This window comes from Urocampus carinirostris, chromosome 18, assembly GCF_059441175.1.
Source record: "Urocampus carinirostris isolate Australia breed hairy pipefish chromosome 18, RoL_Ucar_1.0, whole genome shotgun sequence".
Lineage (NCBI taxonomy): Eukaryota > Metazoa > Chordata > Actinopteri > Syngnathiformes > Syngnathidae > Urocampus > Urocampus carinirostris.
The window spans coordinates 25,821,409-25,835,845 of NC_142366.1; the positions used below are offsets into that span (position 1 = coordinate 25,821,409).

A 14,437-nucleotide genomic window follows, 5' to 3' on the forward strand; every position below is an offset into this window, starting at 1 on the left:
TTCTATCAATTTCTTTTTCTTATTTTCTCTCTTTTTCCTTTCTATCAATTTATTTTTGTTTCTTTCTCTTTTTCCTTTCTATCAATTTATTTTTCTTTCTTTCCCTCTTTCTTTTTCATTTCTATTAATATATTTTTCTTTCTTTCTTTCTTTTATCAATTTCTTTCTTTCTTGATATCAACTTATTTTTCTTTCTCTCTTTCTCGCGCTCTTTCTTTCTTTCTCTTTGATCTACACAAGAGTTTGACAACCCTGCGATAGACATCCCCGATAAGCAGGTGAGAAAATCATAATAGTTTGGAGGCTAGGAGGGGTGGTACCGTAAATATCTGCTAGTTGTTGGGGAGGTAACGTTTTCAGTGTCTGTTTGACACATTACCCAAAATGTATTAAACGCGTGTTGCTGTGCTAATAGCACCATCTTGTGGATTTACTTGTCATTGCATGCCAACGGTCCAAAATTAGATGAGAATAGTATTTATCGCTGTTGGTAACAACACAATTGCTTGAAACGAGATTGGACGCAGCACTCCAGGATAGACAATAAAACAAAAAAAGAAAAGAAAATATATTAAAGTAGACAATATTATAACTATCTATCTATATGGGTGTTTCTGTTTTTCTCCTTTTTTTCTTCCTTTTGCTCGGTTTTTTTTTCTGTCTTTCTCTCACTTTCTTTTTCTCACTTTTTTAACTTTGTCTTCATTTCTTTCTTTCCATCTTTCTTTCCTCCTCTGGCTTTCTTGTTTTCTTTCTCTTTCGCTTTCTTTCCTTCTTTCTTTATAAATAAATTATAGTAAAATAGACTATATTATAACTATCTATCTATATGGGTGTTTCCCTTAAGCACACGGGTCGTTGGGGCACAATTCCCTGCGGTTTGTTTTGGGCAAGTACAGCCTGGTGGTGCCCATCTCTCTCCAGGCCTTATGTGTTTCCACCCGGTCTCGAACCGGAGACCTTTCGCGTGTTAGGCGAGTGGCCAACCACTGCAATTTCGAGCGTGTCTAAGAAACGAAGGCAAAACATGTGGTACTCTGCTGCCATCTACTGGCTTTAAGTCATGATTGCAGGTTTAAATTTTCAATTCATGCATCCTATATTTAGGTACCGTATTTTCACGAATATAAGACGCACATAGAATTCTCTGACTGTCTTCAAATTGTGCAGCGCACCCAATGTGAGATAGTACACATTTCCGACTAAAGATGACTTCTATGCATCTCCTGTGTGAACGCCATCATACCCCTTTGTGCATAATAATAATAATAATAATAATAATTTCCTTGTATTGTCATTCTGTGTAACAATGTACACAGAACGAAATGTCGATTGCACCTGACCCGTTGTAGCGAGCCGATGCAGCCGCAGCCAACAGAGGGCGCCGCCGACCACTTTTTAAGTCTTAGGAATGACTCGGCCGGGGCGCGAACCACCGACCTCCCAGTCTCAAAGCGGGCGCCTTACCATCTAGGCTACTGAGCTGGTATGCATAAGAGAACGAGTGACACCACACACAATGCCTTGTTTGCGGAATCACTCATGGATGCTAACATAGCAGCGGGTCAGGCTATTTAAAATCTATTGTGCTAACGGAGGCTGAACAGAGTTGTCTCCCCAAATATTAATGAAATCCAAAAATTTAACTTTCCTCTGGTTTCTGTGTTTTCGTCCGCCATGGTAAAAATATGGTAAGTACTTGTCTTCTTTTCTTAGTGTTGGAATATGACCAAAGTATAAAACTTAAAAGTCACCTTTCCCCAGAAGACGCACCTGAGTCCAATCTCGAGACACCTAAACCTATTTAGACACAGACTTTATGTTGACTGCTGCAGGATTTTATACATTTGACTATAAAGGATTTTGTACGATCAAATACAAATTACATTTAAATGCAAAAGATATTCACTGGCTGAGCTGTGGGGCGAGGTCAATGCAACCTAGTGAAGAATGATGATAAGATAATCAGCACTTCTCGACGCAGACGGCCCTGGTGCAAAGAAACGCTCTGGGATGTTTTGATCATTTCAGACATCGAGGCGAGGGGGCTTTCCTGGCACGCCCATGGGAGGAGCCGGCACACCAGCTTGTGGAAAAAACGTGGGCAGAGGAAGAAAGGCAGAAGATAGAGAGAGAGAAGGCTTGACGGAGACTCAAGCGACACGAATTCGGCTAATTCGATGGAGTTCACTTAGTTCAATTATTTAAGAAATTAAATCTGCCCCCGTGTGGAAATGCCGGTCTCTTGTCCATCTTTTCCCATCAAGAAATGAGCGCGCATTGTTAGGAGAATGTAGGTTGTGTTTGGTTAATGGAGTCAGATAACTCATTCGAACAATTTGGTGAACGCTACATTTTAATTTAATTCCTAACACTGCACAGACAGCACCCTGCGTCAGGTCACTGCTTTTCCATTTCGGTCTCTGTTCCTGTTATGGATATTGTGGAGTTTTATTTTGTTCGGACATGTTATTAGTTTTGTGAGCAGTTGTTTCTTACTTTGTTCCTTGCGTCTCCATTTCCATTTTGGTGGTAGTATTTGGTTGGAAATGCAAATTTAACAGAAGAGCGCTAATAAAGAAATTCAAATTTATTTCTTGAAAACAAATCTGAGTTTTACTAAACATGACACACAAGTAGAACTGTTTAGAACTGTTCACTTTATTTAAATAGATTTAAAGGGGCAGTGTGAGTTTGTGATCTCTAGATGCCGCAGTATCGTGTAGTGCAACAGAATACGAGTGGTAAAAAGAACAAAGAATACAAACTACGGAGACTCAACTTGACCCGACAGCATCATTTGCATGTTTGTATGATAGTTTATGTCGTTTTTTTCTTCATTTTTAATAGTATTTTGTTTTTTTATCAGTGGGAGATGCTAAATAATACACACTGTCCCTTTAAATAAACAACTGGCACTGGCAACATTTGGAATAGGCATGTCAAACATACGGCCCAAGGGCCTGCTACAGCCCGGTTCGTCATCAATTTCTTAGTATTTCGCAATAGAAAGCGGGTCTCTAGGTCATTTCTATCAAAAGTTGTGATTCTTTTTAAATAAATGCAAACCAAATTTCTGTCACTCTCCCTCCTAGTCTCTCTCTCTCTCTCTCTCTCTCCTAGTATCTCTGTCTCTCTGCTAGTCTCTCTCTCTCTCACCTAGCCTCTCTCTCTACAACTCTCTCTCACCTAGCCTCTCTCCTTCTCTCTCTCACCTAACCTCTCTCCCTTTCTCACATAGCCTCTCTCTCTCTCTCTCCTATCCTCTCTCGCCTATTATCTCTCACTCTCTCACCTAGTCTCTCTCTCTCTTACCTAATCTCTCTGTCTCTTTCACCTAGCCTATCCCCCTCTCACCTAGCCTCTCTCTCTCTCTCTCTCTCTCTCTCGCCTAGCCTCTTTTTCTCTCACCTAATCTCTCTCTCTCTCTCACCTAGCCTCTCTCTCTCTCATCTAACCTCTCTCTAACCTAGCCTCTCCCTCTCACCTAGCCTCTCTCCTTCTCTCTCTCACCTAACCTCTCTCTCTTTCTTTCTCTCTCCTGGTGTTTCTCTCTCTCTCTCTTACCTAATCTCTCTCTCTCTCTCTCTCACCTAGCCTCTCCCCCTCTCACCTAGCCTCTCTCTCTCTCTCTCTCGCCTAGCCTCTCTTTCTCTCACCTAATCTCTCTCTCTTTCACCTAGCCTCTTTCTCTCTCTCACTTAGCCTCTCCCTCTCTCACCTAGACTCACTCTCTCTCTCTTGCCTAGCCGCTCTCTCTCACCTATTATCTCTCTCTCTCTTCGTCTCTCTCTCTCTCTCTCTCACCTAGCCTCTCTCCCTCTCACCTGGCCTCTCTCCCTCTCACCTAGCCTCTCATTCTCTCTCTCTCACCTAGACTCTCTCTCACAAAGCCTCTCTCTCTCTCTCACCTAGCCTCCCTCTCTCTCACCTAGCCTCTCTCTCTCTCTTTCTCTCATCTAGTCTCTCCCTCTCTCATCTAGTGTCTCTCGCTCTCTCACTCTCTCAAGGGCAGTGTTGAGTTTGTCTAGCACGGTGACTTGGTTTAGGTGTCAAACGACATTTAATCAACTGTCAAAATAAAGTAGTGACCACATTCAGAAGGGATCCCTTGTCATCCATGATTAGATTATGTAGGGTTACTAACATAGGCTGAATGCTAAAAGCATAACACTCAAAAACAAAGCTTAAACATTTAACATCCTTTCGTTGATCTGACCTGCATAAACACAGAATGTCTGTCAGCTTTTGGTCTCCAGAAGTCGTCTATAAAATGTGTTGAGCCAGTAGTCTTGCATAGTGCTCCGGGTAGTGCTTCTGAAGGTACACCGACATTTTGCCTTCTGCTGCCTTATCCCCGCTTAAGCCTGCGAAGGAAGACGCCAAGAAGAACCGATGGTAGACATTTTTGAAGACAATTGAGCAAGAAGAAGAAGAATATAGAAGGGAGAAAGAGAAAGAAGGGAGGATAAAAAAGAGGGATTGAAAGAAATAGAAAGAAAGGTAGATAGAGAAAAAAAGAAATAAAAAGAATAAGAACAAAAGAGAAAGAAAGAGAGAGAGAGAGAGAGAAATAAATAAATAAAAAGAATAAGAACAAGGGAAAGAGAAAGAGAGAAAGAAAAAGAATAAGAACAAGATAGAGAGAGAGAGAGGCAGAGAGAAAGAGAAAGAAAAAGAATAAGAACAAGAGAAAGAGAGAGAGAGAGAAAGAGAAAAAGAATAAGAATAAGAGAAAGAGCAAGAGAGAGAGAAAAAGAGAAAGAGATAGAAGGAGAGAAAGAAAGAGAGGAACAAGTATTGAAGACCGTTAAGCAAATACAAAAATTCGGGGCGGAAACGTGTATAAGGGAGCAAGAGAAGAAGAGAGAGAGAAGAGAAAGCAAAATATGACAGTGAGAAAGACAAAAAAAGGAGAAATAGAAAGAGAGACACAAAAAGTGAGAGAGCAAAAAAGAGAGAATAAAATTAGAGAGAAGAGAGAGAAAATAGAGAGAGTAAAAGACAGAAAAAAAAGAGAGAAAGAGAAAAGGTAGTAGTTGGCAACACCTCCAATTGACCATAACATATGAACAAATTCATCCTGCAGAGAGCAACAAGCTGCAACCAAAAATGGAAACATCTTACTGTTCCTGAACAAAATCTGAAAATCCATTCCATCCAGAGCCAATGAGAGACAACTGACACTTAAGTTGCATTACTGACATTTTCAGGATGAGAATGAACATATTTAAAGACGACATCGACGTAAAATATGAACTGTTTATGGACAAAAACGGTTTTGGAGTCTTGCTCTCTCAGTTCTCCATATATTGTTAACTGTTTTTCACCACGAACAGACGTTTTGACAATCAAAACTAATAAAGTAATGTTCAATGGATTCAATTGTTTTTTTGTTTTAATTGGTTACAGATGAACAAAAAATGCTTTAAAAATGCATTACTTATAATGCCTCATGTGTATCATTTCTTGCCTGTGATTGGTCCTTTGCCACACGTGGATGCCATTATGGGAAGCTGCTGCCACCTTGTGGGTGTTGTGCAGTATTTCTGAAATTTGTTTTTTGTTTGTTTGTAATAATTGTCCCGCAGTTACGGTAATTTAAATAGAGCTTGTCAAATATTCCCTTTTTCATCATTTTTTCCCCCTTTTGTTTCTATTTTCCTAGCTTTTTAATTATTTTTTTATCATTTGTTCTTTAGTAATTTATTTTTCTTTAGGCGTTTCTTCCTTTACCTTTTTTTCAGCCTTTTACTTCTTTTCTTGCTTTTTCCTAGTTTTCTTGATTTTTTTTCACCCCTATTTTTTTTCTTTTCCGTTTTTTCTTTTCTTTTTGTTTCTTCTTTCTTGCTTTTTTTATTCTTTTGTTCTCTAGTTTCTTTTTTTTTCTTCATTTCTCTAACCCGAGCCCTGTTTTTTAGCATTTTACTTCTTTTCTTGCTTTTTCCTCACTTCTTGATTTTCTTCCTACTTTTTTCTTTTCCCGTTTTTCTTCTCCTTTTGGTTATTTTTTCCTAGCTTTTTTGTTTGTTTTTTTCTCTTTAGTTTGTTTTCTCTTTTTTTCTTTTTTCTCTTTTTTTTAGAATTTAACTTGTTTTCTTGCTATTTCCTCTTTTTCTTATTTTTTCCCACTTTTTTATTTCTCTCTTACCATTTTTTTCCTTCTATTGTTTCTCTATTTTTTTAGCATTTTACTTCTTTATCATTTGAGCTTTTTTTTGCTTTGTTTTCTCCTCTCTTTTTTGTTGTAAAGTAATTTTGTGCATAATGATACATAATAATTCTTAACGGACGAACCCAGCAAAACCGATCTGAAGAGCTGTTTGGGAGCCGAAAGTGCCCTTTTTTAAGTGAGCCGAGCTGAAAGAGCCGCTTCTCAAAAAACTTAACTGACTTGACACAACTTTGACATTGAGTTGAAAATAGAATATTGAAAACACGCCGTTGCCAAGGCAACCCGTATCTTGGCCCAAATTTGCTACTGAATTCCCAATTGGAAGCCCTGATTTTGATGCGCCGGATAGATTTTCTTCCAGTTTTCAAAGTTTAGAGGGAACAACGCCCGTTAACAGCCATCTTAGATATCACCTCTCTTCTCACCAAGCTTCTCTGCGGTTCTTTCAATCTTCTCCAGGGCATCCCGGGGATCTCCTCCCTCGGGAATGAGGACCTCGATCTCTCCCACGGCGTATCCGAAGTCGGCTTGGTCCAGATCTACACGGACGCCCTCCTCCTCTAAAGCGAATGTGCGCCTCACTGTGGTAAACTCGGCGTAGCACACCAAATTCATTGCGCCGGTCCACTGGTCTGGCAGACTGTCGACTTCTGGATCAGGTAATGCCAGAGAGCACAGCTCAGAACGGCCGTCTTTGAGGACATCCTTCAGTTTCAGGTGAATGTCGGCCATGTTGGTGATCTCGCGGTAACAAGAAGACAGCGCGGCTCCTTTCGAGGCCCCCTGGACTTTGGTTGTCGGGCACTTGAGTTCCCAGCATCCTTGGCGTTGCCGCAGCCATAAGTCTTTTAAAGTCAGGTTGAATTGAGGCGTGTCATAGTACCGGTCTTGGAACTGGTACTGACCGGTAAGAACTGAAAAATTAAAGGAATATACATAAAAATAGAATAAATTGTCCCGTTTTTGTCCTACATTATAGAAGGATTGTTGAATACACATCAAACATTTTTCTGTTTACAGCAATTTCTTAAATATTTTTTGTAGGAGAGATTCTTCTTCAAATGTAATCTTTATATTACTTGTTTTAGTGTTCTTAATAACAGAAGTTCACCGTTCGTTTTTCATGGCCAAAATCAAGCACTTTTTAACAACTTTCATAGCCAAAGTACCATGAGAAAAAGACATCAAGCGCTGATCAAAAAAAACAAGGCCTAAAGTTTAGTGTCAAACCCCAAATCAAGCCCAAACCTTATTTTGGAACCCTAAAATTCGTTTATAACCAATGTCCCCTGTAGTTTTCCAGGGGTCTGAGCGTTCACACAAAGTGGGTGAGCAACGCTTGAAACAACAGTGAGCAACAGCAATCCCAAGTGTGGCAACTAAATCATTATCAAACATGTCCAAAACTTGACATCAAGTTACATTTTGCTGAGTTTCCGGCAATGCAAAAACATTTTTCACTTTTGAATGAATTGACTCATGTACGATTGCCTACAAACGTCCTTTGTTTTTACAATTCTTTCACAAGATATCCATTTCTTTTTATTTCCTGATATATTTTGTCGCATAATATTATCATTTTTGGGGGCTTATTGAGTCGGTTGTTAGATACAAAACTGTACTTAATCACATTTTTGAGTGGAAGTACAATGTTGGCAACAAGATTGACTTGATATAATTGGAAACTATTTGAATGCAACACAAACTTTTTATTCTTTTTCACGTGTTTTTTTTCTACTTTTTAAAAAAATTCCTTTAAAAAAAAATCTCATTGTGTTTATTTTTTCCGAGCTGTTACTTTTTTCTTTTTGTTCTCTGTTTACTTTTTTCCTACATTTCTTTCTTTTCTTTTTTTCTGTCTTTTTTTCAAAAATTTTCCTTCTTTTTTTCTCTTCCTTTTGTTTCTTTTTTTCTCAGCTTTTCACTACTTTTTCATTTTGGTATTTTTTTCTTTTTTGTTTAATTCCCCCCTTCTTTTAAGTCATTTTGTGCATAGTTTTACATCATATTTGGTCATGTTGTGATGAAAGAAGCAAAAACAACTTGAAGAGCCGTTTAGGACCCGAAAGAGCCGGTTCCTTTTAGTGAGCCGAGCCGAAGAAGCCGGTTCTCGACCAACTCTACTAACTTTACTCAACTTTGTTGTACTCTGACTCGACTTCAAAATACCGCATTTAGGACACAACGTCAGGGGAACCCGTGTATTTGTACCTTCATGCACTGTAACTTTGACTTAAGTCGCTTCTTAATTAGTCATTTTGAGCCCTCATTTTTGTGCGCCGGCTAGATTTTCTCGTGCGCACAGAATGTGCGAGCAGTTCGCAATTGCGCACGTGCGCAACTTAGAGGGAACACTGTTTGTAACCCTAACTTGCAGCCTAAACCCTAGCTCTAAATCTAACCCTAGCTGTAACCCTAGCCCTAAGCCTGTTATAAATTGTAACCCTAGCTCTCAACCTATTTTGGAACCCTCCATTCAGTTTAGAACATGAAGCTCAAACCCAAGTTCCTAATCCTAGTCCTACACCTAACCCTAGCTGTGACCCTAGTTTTAAACCTATTCTGAAAGCCTACATTCAGTTTAGAACTGTATCATGGAGCTCAAACCCTTGTTCCTAACCCTAGTCCTACACATTAACCTAGCATTAGCTGTAACCAGGGTTGGGTAGGGTTACTTTAACTTGATTACTTTCAATGACTTTTGGATGACTCCAATACCAAATATGCTAATAAAAGACAAAAGAAACTCAATAGGAATAAAATGATGACTCACAACACGTGGTAAGCTTTCTCTCCTGGCTTTGATCTCTTTGATCTCCGGCAAAACGAACATAAAATGCGACAGAAACAAAATGAAAATAAATCCAAACAGCTTTTTGCCGTTCCATGTATTCCGTTACTCCCTAAGCCTGCACAAAATTGAGTCATTTTATTCCTATTTACTTTCTTTTGTCTTTTATGAGCATATTTGGTATTGGAGTCATCCAAAAGTCATTGAAAGTAATCCAGTTAAAGTAACCCTAACCAACTCTGGCTGTAACCCTAGGCCTAAGCCGCTTTCAAATTGTAACCCTAGTCCGATGCAGGCTTCTGATTGGCTGCAGAGTATGCAGATTGCCAAACGAACCGAAATTCCGAAATTTCCAAACCGAACGAAGATTTCAAAATCGGAATAAAGCAAACGCTTGATTTGAAAAAAAAAAAAGTTTTTTAGTATTTGCTGCAGCCAATAATACGTAGATCTGCAGTAGGTCAGGCACCCTAGAATGTGAATACAGTACTATATATCAGAAAATCCCGGTATAACTAAACAAGCTTTAAAAAAAAAAGAAAATGTTTGTTTCTTTTAAGTAAAGAAAACGACAAAAAAAACACATACCTCCAATTTGTTCCAAGGTTTTCAAACACTTGGCATCGCACACAAATTTTCTCTCCACTTCGATACTCATCTGAAATGAAATAGATTCACATTAAAAATAATTGCATGAGTTATCAATATTAATGTAAATATTGTCTTCTTCTTGTCCTACTCCTTAGTATTCACCTACAGTACGTCCCAAAACAACCATAGACTGGTGTTAAACTGTAGGGCTGCAACTCATGATTATTCTAATCATCAATTAAAACAGCTTCCAGTTTCTTCACCTTTTCACAGCGTTTGTTTCCAGTTAGCTTTTTGTAGTCGGCGTGTTTTCTCGTCTCAATAAACTGGCGAGGAAAACGAGCTCTGTTGTGGGCACAGAGCTCGACAGCCTGACAACAGTAGCTGAGAGACGGGCACTGAAAAAGCTGTGGTCAATTATGGACAATTCATCACATCCACTACACAGCATTATATCCAGACAGAAGAGCAGCTTCATTGACAGACTGCTGTCACTGTCTTGTACCACGGACAGACTAAAGAGATCTTTTCTTTCTCATGCCATGAGGCTCTTTAACTCCACCCGGCGGAGTAAAGGCCCACACTAAACCACACCTCCTACATTGCATATTACCGTACTTTTATTGCAGTGTGTATTTTATGTAGCACTATTTAAATACTCTATACAACACGTCACATTGGGTATTTGTACATTGTATTCCTTTTGCTTTATTATTGTATTGTTCTCAGCGAAGGGATGCTGCTGGAAATGTGAATTTCCCTGCGGGGATGAATAAAGTATCTATCTATCTTGATATGATATTCTTTGAAAACAGCCACAGTCTCTTTGAAAATTGGGCGGACACAGAAGCGGCAGCCCTCACAGTCAACTTTCCTTTTTTTAATTTACAGCGGCCATGTCGGAAAGGGGGTGGGATAAAATTCACACAGAAAGCCAAAGGGCTACTGCGGGCCACATATTAAAAAAATGTTGAAAAATGCCGGTGGTCGTGCATGACATAGCGGAATCACGACTTAGAGGTCGCTGCCATGTCTGTCCGGGATCTTGCTTGTTTGCATTAGGTCAAATATTCCACACGGGAGCTTTAACTACAGGATTATATAAACTGGAAGTTATATAATGTCAGCTTCACCACCGATCCTTTTCAGTCAACTATCTCTTATTTGTTGCTGGGCCTCATTCCATCACGCCTGAGCTGGAGCCTATCCCATTTGTTTTTAGGTGTAAGGCAGGGGTGGCATACTCGTTTTAGCACAGGGGCCACACGGTGGATTAAAGAAGGAAAGAAAGGAGAGAGGAAGAAAAAGCAGGAGAGGGAGAGAGACAGAAAGAGGGAAAGAAGTTGGGGGAGAAAAAAAAAAGAGAGTGAGAAAGAGAGAAGGAAGGGGAAAGGGAGACAAACAGGAGAGTGAGAGAAAATGAGATGGAGAGACAAAGAGAAAGTGAAGAAGAAAAAAGAGAGAAAGAGCAAAAAAGAGAAGAGAGAGAGAGAAGGAGAAAAAAATAAAGAAACACGGAAATAGAAATATCAACTCTGATAAGAGTAAGATATAGGCATGTTGGATTTTTAATTCACAAAGGCTCTTTGAACTCAGTTGGGCTTTGTTGCCATATACTTAATAGAGAAAGTATTCTGATCCTCTTGAAGTTTGTGATTTCTATATCTATCATGATTATTTTGGTTTCTCTCTGTGCACAATTCAGACATGGAACTCAGAAGGCTATCGAACCTGCAACATCTCTGTCCCAAGACGAGGGCTCTACCTCCTAAAGGAACTGCCGCCCTCTATTGATTATAATACGTAGCAGTGTATTATTTTTTTTAATCCCTGGACAAAAATTCTTACATAATTTAAATGATCTTTATCATCTCTTTATCCTGAAACACCAGTTTAAATAGGACACAATTTATTATAGGTGTCACACCTACAGACACCATTGTGGCTGAAAATATTCCTGTATAGGTAAGCTCATTAAAAAATGTTGATTGATTAAACACTTCATGATGAAAAGCCACAGAACAAACTGTAACCCAAAACAAATGTTTTACGCAGAAGCTCTAGCAAAGCACCTGAAGCAATTTGATTGGGTGAGCAGTAGGGACATGGGGAGCAATACACAGGCGCACTCTCTCCTTTGCCCAGTGCCGTCTGCACTGAAGGCAAGTATCCTCGTTTGTAATATGTTGTGACATTTTCACAAAAGAACTTTGCTTGCCCCTTGTTAGACATGGACAAAGCCTTTATAGAGAAAAAGAGAAAACAACTTTTTTGATAAATAGGTAAACCTGCTTACAAAGTAGTGCCTGGAGACTGACCTGCAATAAAAAAAGAAGTGCAATAACATATAGCAGCAACAAAAATCACCAAATAGGTCGCAGGTCATATATATTTTCAGTTTTGTGTGCACGTTTAGGGTTGTGATGGCCCTGGGGAAGAGGTTGACTCTAAGCTTATGTAACCGCGGGTACCTGTCCCACCAAAGATCCACATTCACGCTGGACTGGATGATGAGGTTTTTATTACAGTTGCTGCAAATGAATGAGTCACAACACAACACGTGGTAAGCTTCTCTGCTGGCTTTGATCTTGTTGGCAGCTCGTTGTAGACTGCCCAAAACATATCAAAGAGCTTTCTTTTCAGTTTACATAAAATACATTTTAGAATATCAACCATCACGATACATTTTTACATCCATTTAACAAGATACTTTTAACAAGAGATCGTATAGTGGTTTTTTTTAACGTTTACAATGAATTCAACATATTTTTATTTAGTCTGAATTTCAACCAACATCATCCTTTTTATATATATGAAAGAATAGAAATAATAACAATAACGAGTAAAAAAACGGGTACAATTTACCTGCAAATGAATGAGTCACACACAACACGTGGTTAGCTCCTCTGCTGGCTTTCAACACTATAAGGGGAATTAGCATTTTAGCACAACATGCAACGTCCGGCAAAACTAACATAAAAGGCGACGGAAACAAAACGAAAATAAATCCAAACAGCTTGACACTTTTAATCACATTACTGTGCATGTTGAGAGATTTGTCAGCTGTGGTTTTAATGTTTAAAATTAGCACCAAAAGATCGTGTCTTACCGTTGGCAGCTCGTTTGTACACTGCCAAAAAACCCCACCTTCCTGTCGCAAAGTCAAAAGCCAAACCAAACCTTACCCCATACCAGCAGGTGGCACTGTTGGACTCATCATTGCAGGACACTTACACAGAAACTATACAAAATATTTCAGCAGGAATTTCAATAAAACAAAAGTTATTATTACACCCGTTACACTTATTTATCCTATGTTCAATGGTCAAATCTTACATTTCTCCCCGTATTTTATACATTTTTCCCCATTTCAAATTGTGCACGCCATAAAAACTTTTTAGTACGGTATTTCTTTTTTTTCTATAAAAACACCGCTACGTCTTAAAAACAACACTGAATTGACTGCAAGTGAGGAAAGAACTAAGAAATATCATGAAATAATTGTTTCTGTTGTTAATTTGGTCAATAAAATAAATGTTTTTAACGATTTTACAGTCTGTCTTGCTGTGAGTAAATAGGTGCCTCGTTGTGTTTGTAAGGTACGCTTAATAAGGGAATTGACAATATTTAATAACGGGAGCATTTGACTGAGCTCGACTGGTATTTCATCCCCATTATGATAGTTTAAATAGAAATTCGCACACACCTTGTCAAAGTGTAAAAACCTTCAATCTCCTCAGAAAATCGTCATCAAAACAGAGTGACTCCATTTCCGGATGTCCTCCCTACGTCACCGGGACAATTGTGTACAGGCGCTAATACGGACACCTATAACAGCTTTCAGGACCATCACTTCCTGTCCCAGTACAGCTGCAGTAATCAGACTGCAAGTTTTTTTTAATATAGGTGATCGGTGTCATTTATTCTATTTAAATACATGTTTACTGTGTACAAATATACGTTTTTAAAACATACGATAACTCAACACCTACGTGGCATGATTATAGGTGTGTACTATATAATTAATTAACTTTCCTTGGAACTATTTGAACTGGCAGAATGAGGGCATCTCTTTTTTATTTTTTTTAAATCCATTTTTTAAAAGCCATGATTGTAACACTATTGCTTAACTGAGATATGTAAAACGGCTATAACATCAATAGTCACCACTGCAGTTTTGTTTTTCGTATGAAAATAGTTGTACAGTATATTCTATTCTATCGTCATATCTAAGGTATTCCTAATGGAGTTGATAGCTGCGCGCCCCCGTGTGCGCTTAACGTGGGCGGACCGATACGACTATCGATATAATCGATACCACTCAGGACTTGTATTGGACTAATACTATGCTTTTGGGATCAACACTTTTTCCAATTTTACTGTAGTTTTGTTAGTGGGTAGTGAGATTATACATGCATTATAATGATCAAATTGTGTTTATACTTATTTGCAGGACTGACTTTTATTTTGAAAATATTGTGCAATTGAATCTATTTCAGTTGTATTGTTGATTTTGTGGTACTTTTATTTGTTTTTTCAGATTTTTTTTGTTTCTCTCTATTGACCTGTGTTATGAAACAGTTGTTGTAGTATATGTATTTTATTATCGATAGTGTTTTTAATGTATTTGTAGAGCAATTTTTTTTTTGCCGTTCAAAATGCTGTATAAAAATAAAATAAAATAAAAAATAATCTCCTTTTCTCCACCCGCATCAACCCCAAAGTACAAAGAAACCCACGAAGGTTCAAATGAATTGAACAAATAATAAAACAAACACAATTATGAAATAAATACTGCCACGGTTGCCATGGCGCCCAATTGGTCCCGCTCGTGTGGCGCCAGCTGCGGCTCGTTGACAGATTGGCTTTCCGTCTATCTA

At 38.6% G+C, this 14,437-nt stretch overlaps 1 protein-coding gene across 4 annotated transcripts; it reads right to left on the reverse strand.

Annotated features, from left to right (window-relative positions):
- Positions 1-2,643: 2,643 nt before the first annotated feature.
- Positions 2,644-13,351, reverse strand: thtpa (thiamine triphosphatase). Of its 4 annotated transcripts, none has more exons than XR_015847723.1 (5): positions 13,264-13,351; positions 9,555-9,624; positions 6,601-7,089; positions 3,932-4,367; positions 2,644-3,807 (listed from the first exon to the last, which is right to left on the reverse strand). XR_015847723.1 is itself a non-coding variant. In XM_088322753.1 (5 exons), exons 3-5 carry the CDS (start codon positions 9,622-9,624, stop codon positions 4,267-4,269), a joined length of 660 nt encoding a protein of 219 aa, XP_088178879.1. In that variant the 5' UTR covers positions 12,423-12,479; positions 13,264-13,332; the 3' UTR covers positions 2,644-4,266. The 4 variants fall into 4 exon arrangements, 3 of the variants coding, with proteins under 3 accessions (XP_088178879.1, XP_088178878.1, XP_088178880.1); XM_088322753.1 differs by adding an exon at positions 12,423-12,479 and having other exon boundaries at positions 2,644-4,367; positions 13,264-13,332; XM_088322752.1 differs by having other exon boundaries at positions 2,644-4,367.
- Positions 13,352-14,437: the final 1,086 nt, after the last annotated feature.

Excerpts from the sequence above, each read along its gene's own strand:
- thtpa (XM_088322752.1), bottom strand. The coding sequence starts at position 9,624 with ATGAGTATCGAAGTGGAGAGAAAATTTGTGTGCGATGCCAAGTGTTTG. Across the intron at positions 7,090-9,554 it reads AACCTTGGAACAAATTGGAG|TTCTTACCGGTCAGTACCAG; the intron begins GTATGTGTTTTT and ends TTAATTTTTCAG. Across the intron at positions 4,368-6,600 it reads AAGAACCGCAGAGAAGCTTG|GCTTAAGCGGGGATAAGGCA; the intron begins GTGAGAAGAGAG and ends CTTCCTTCGCAG.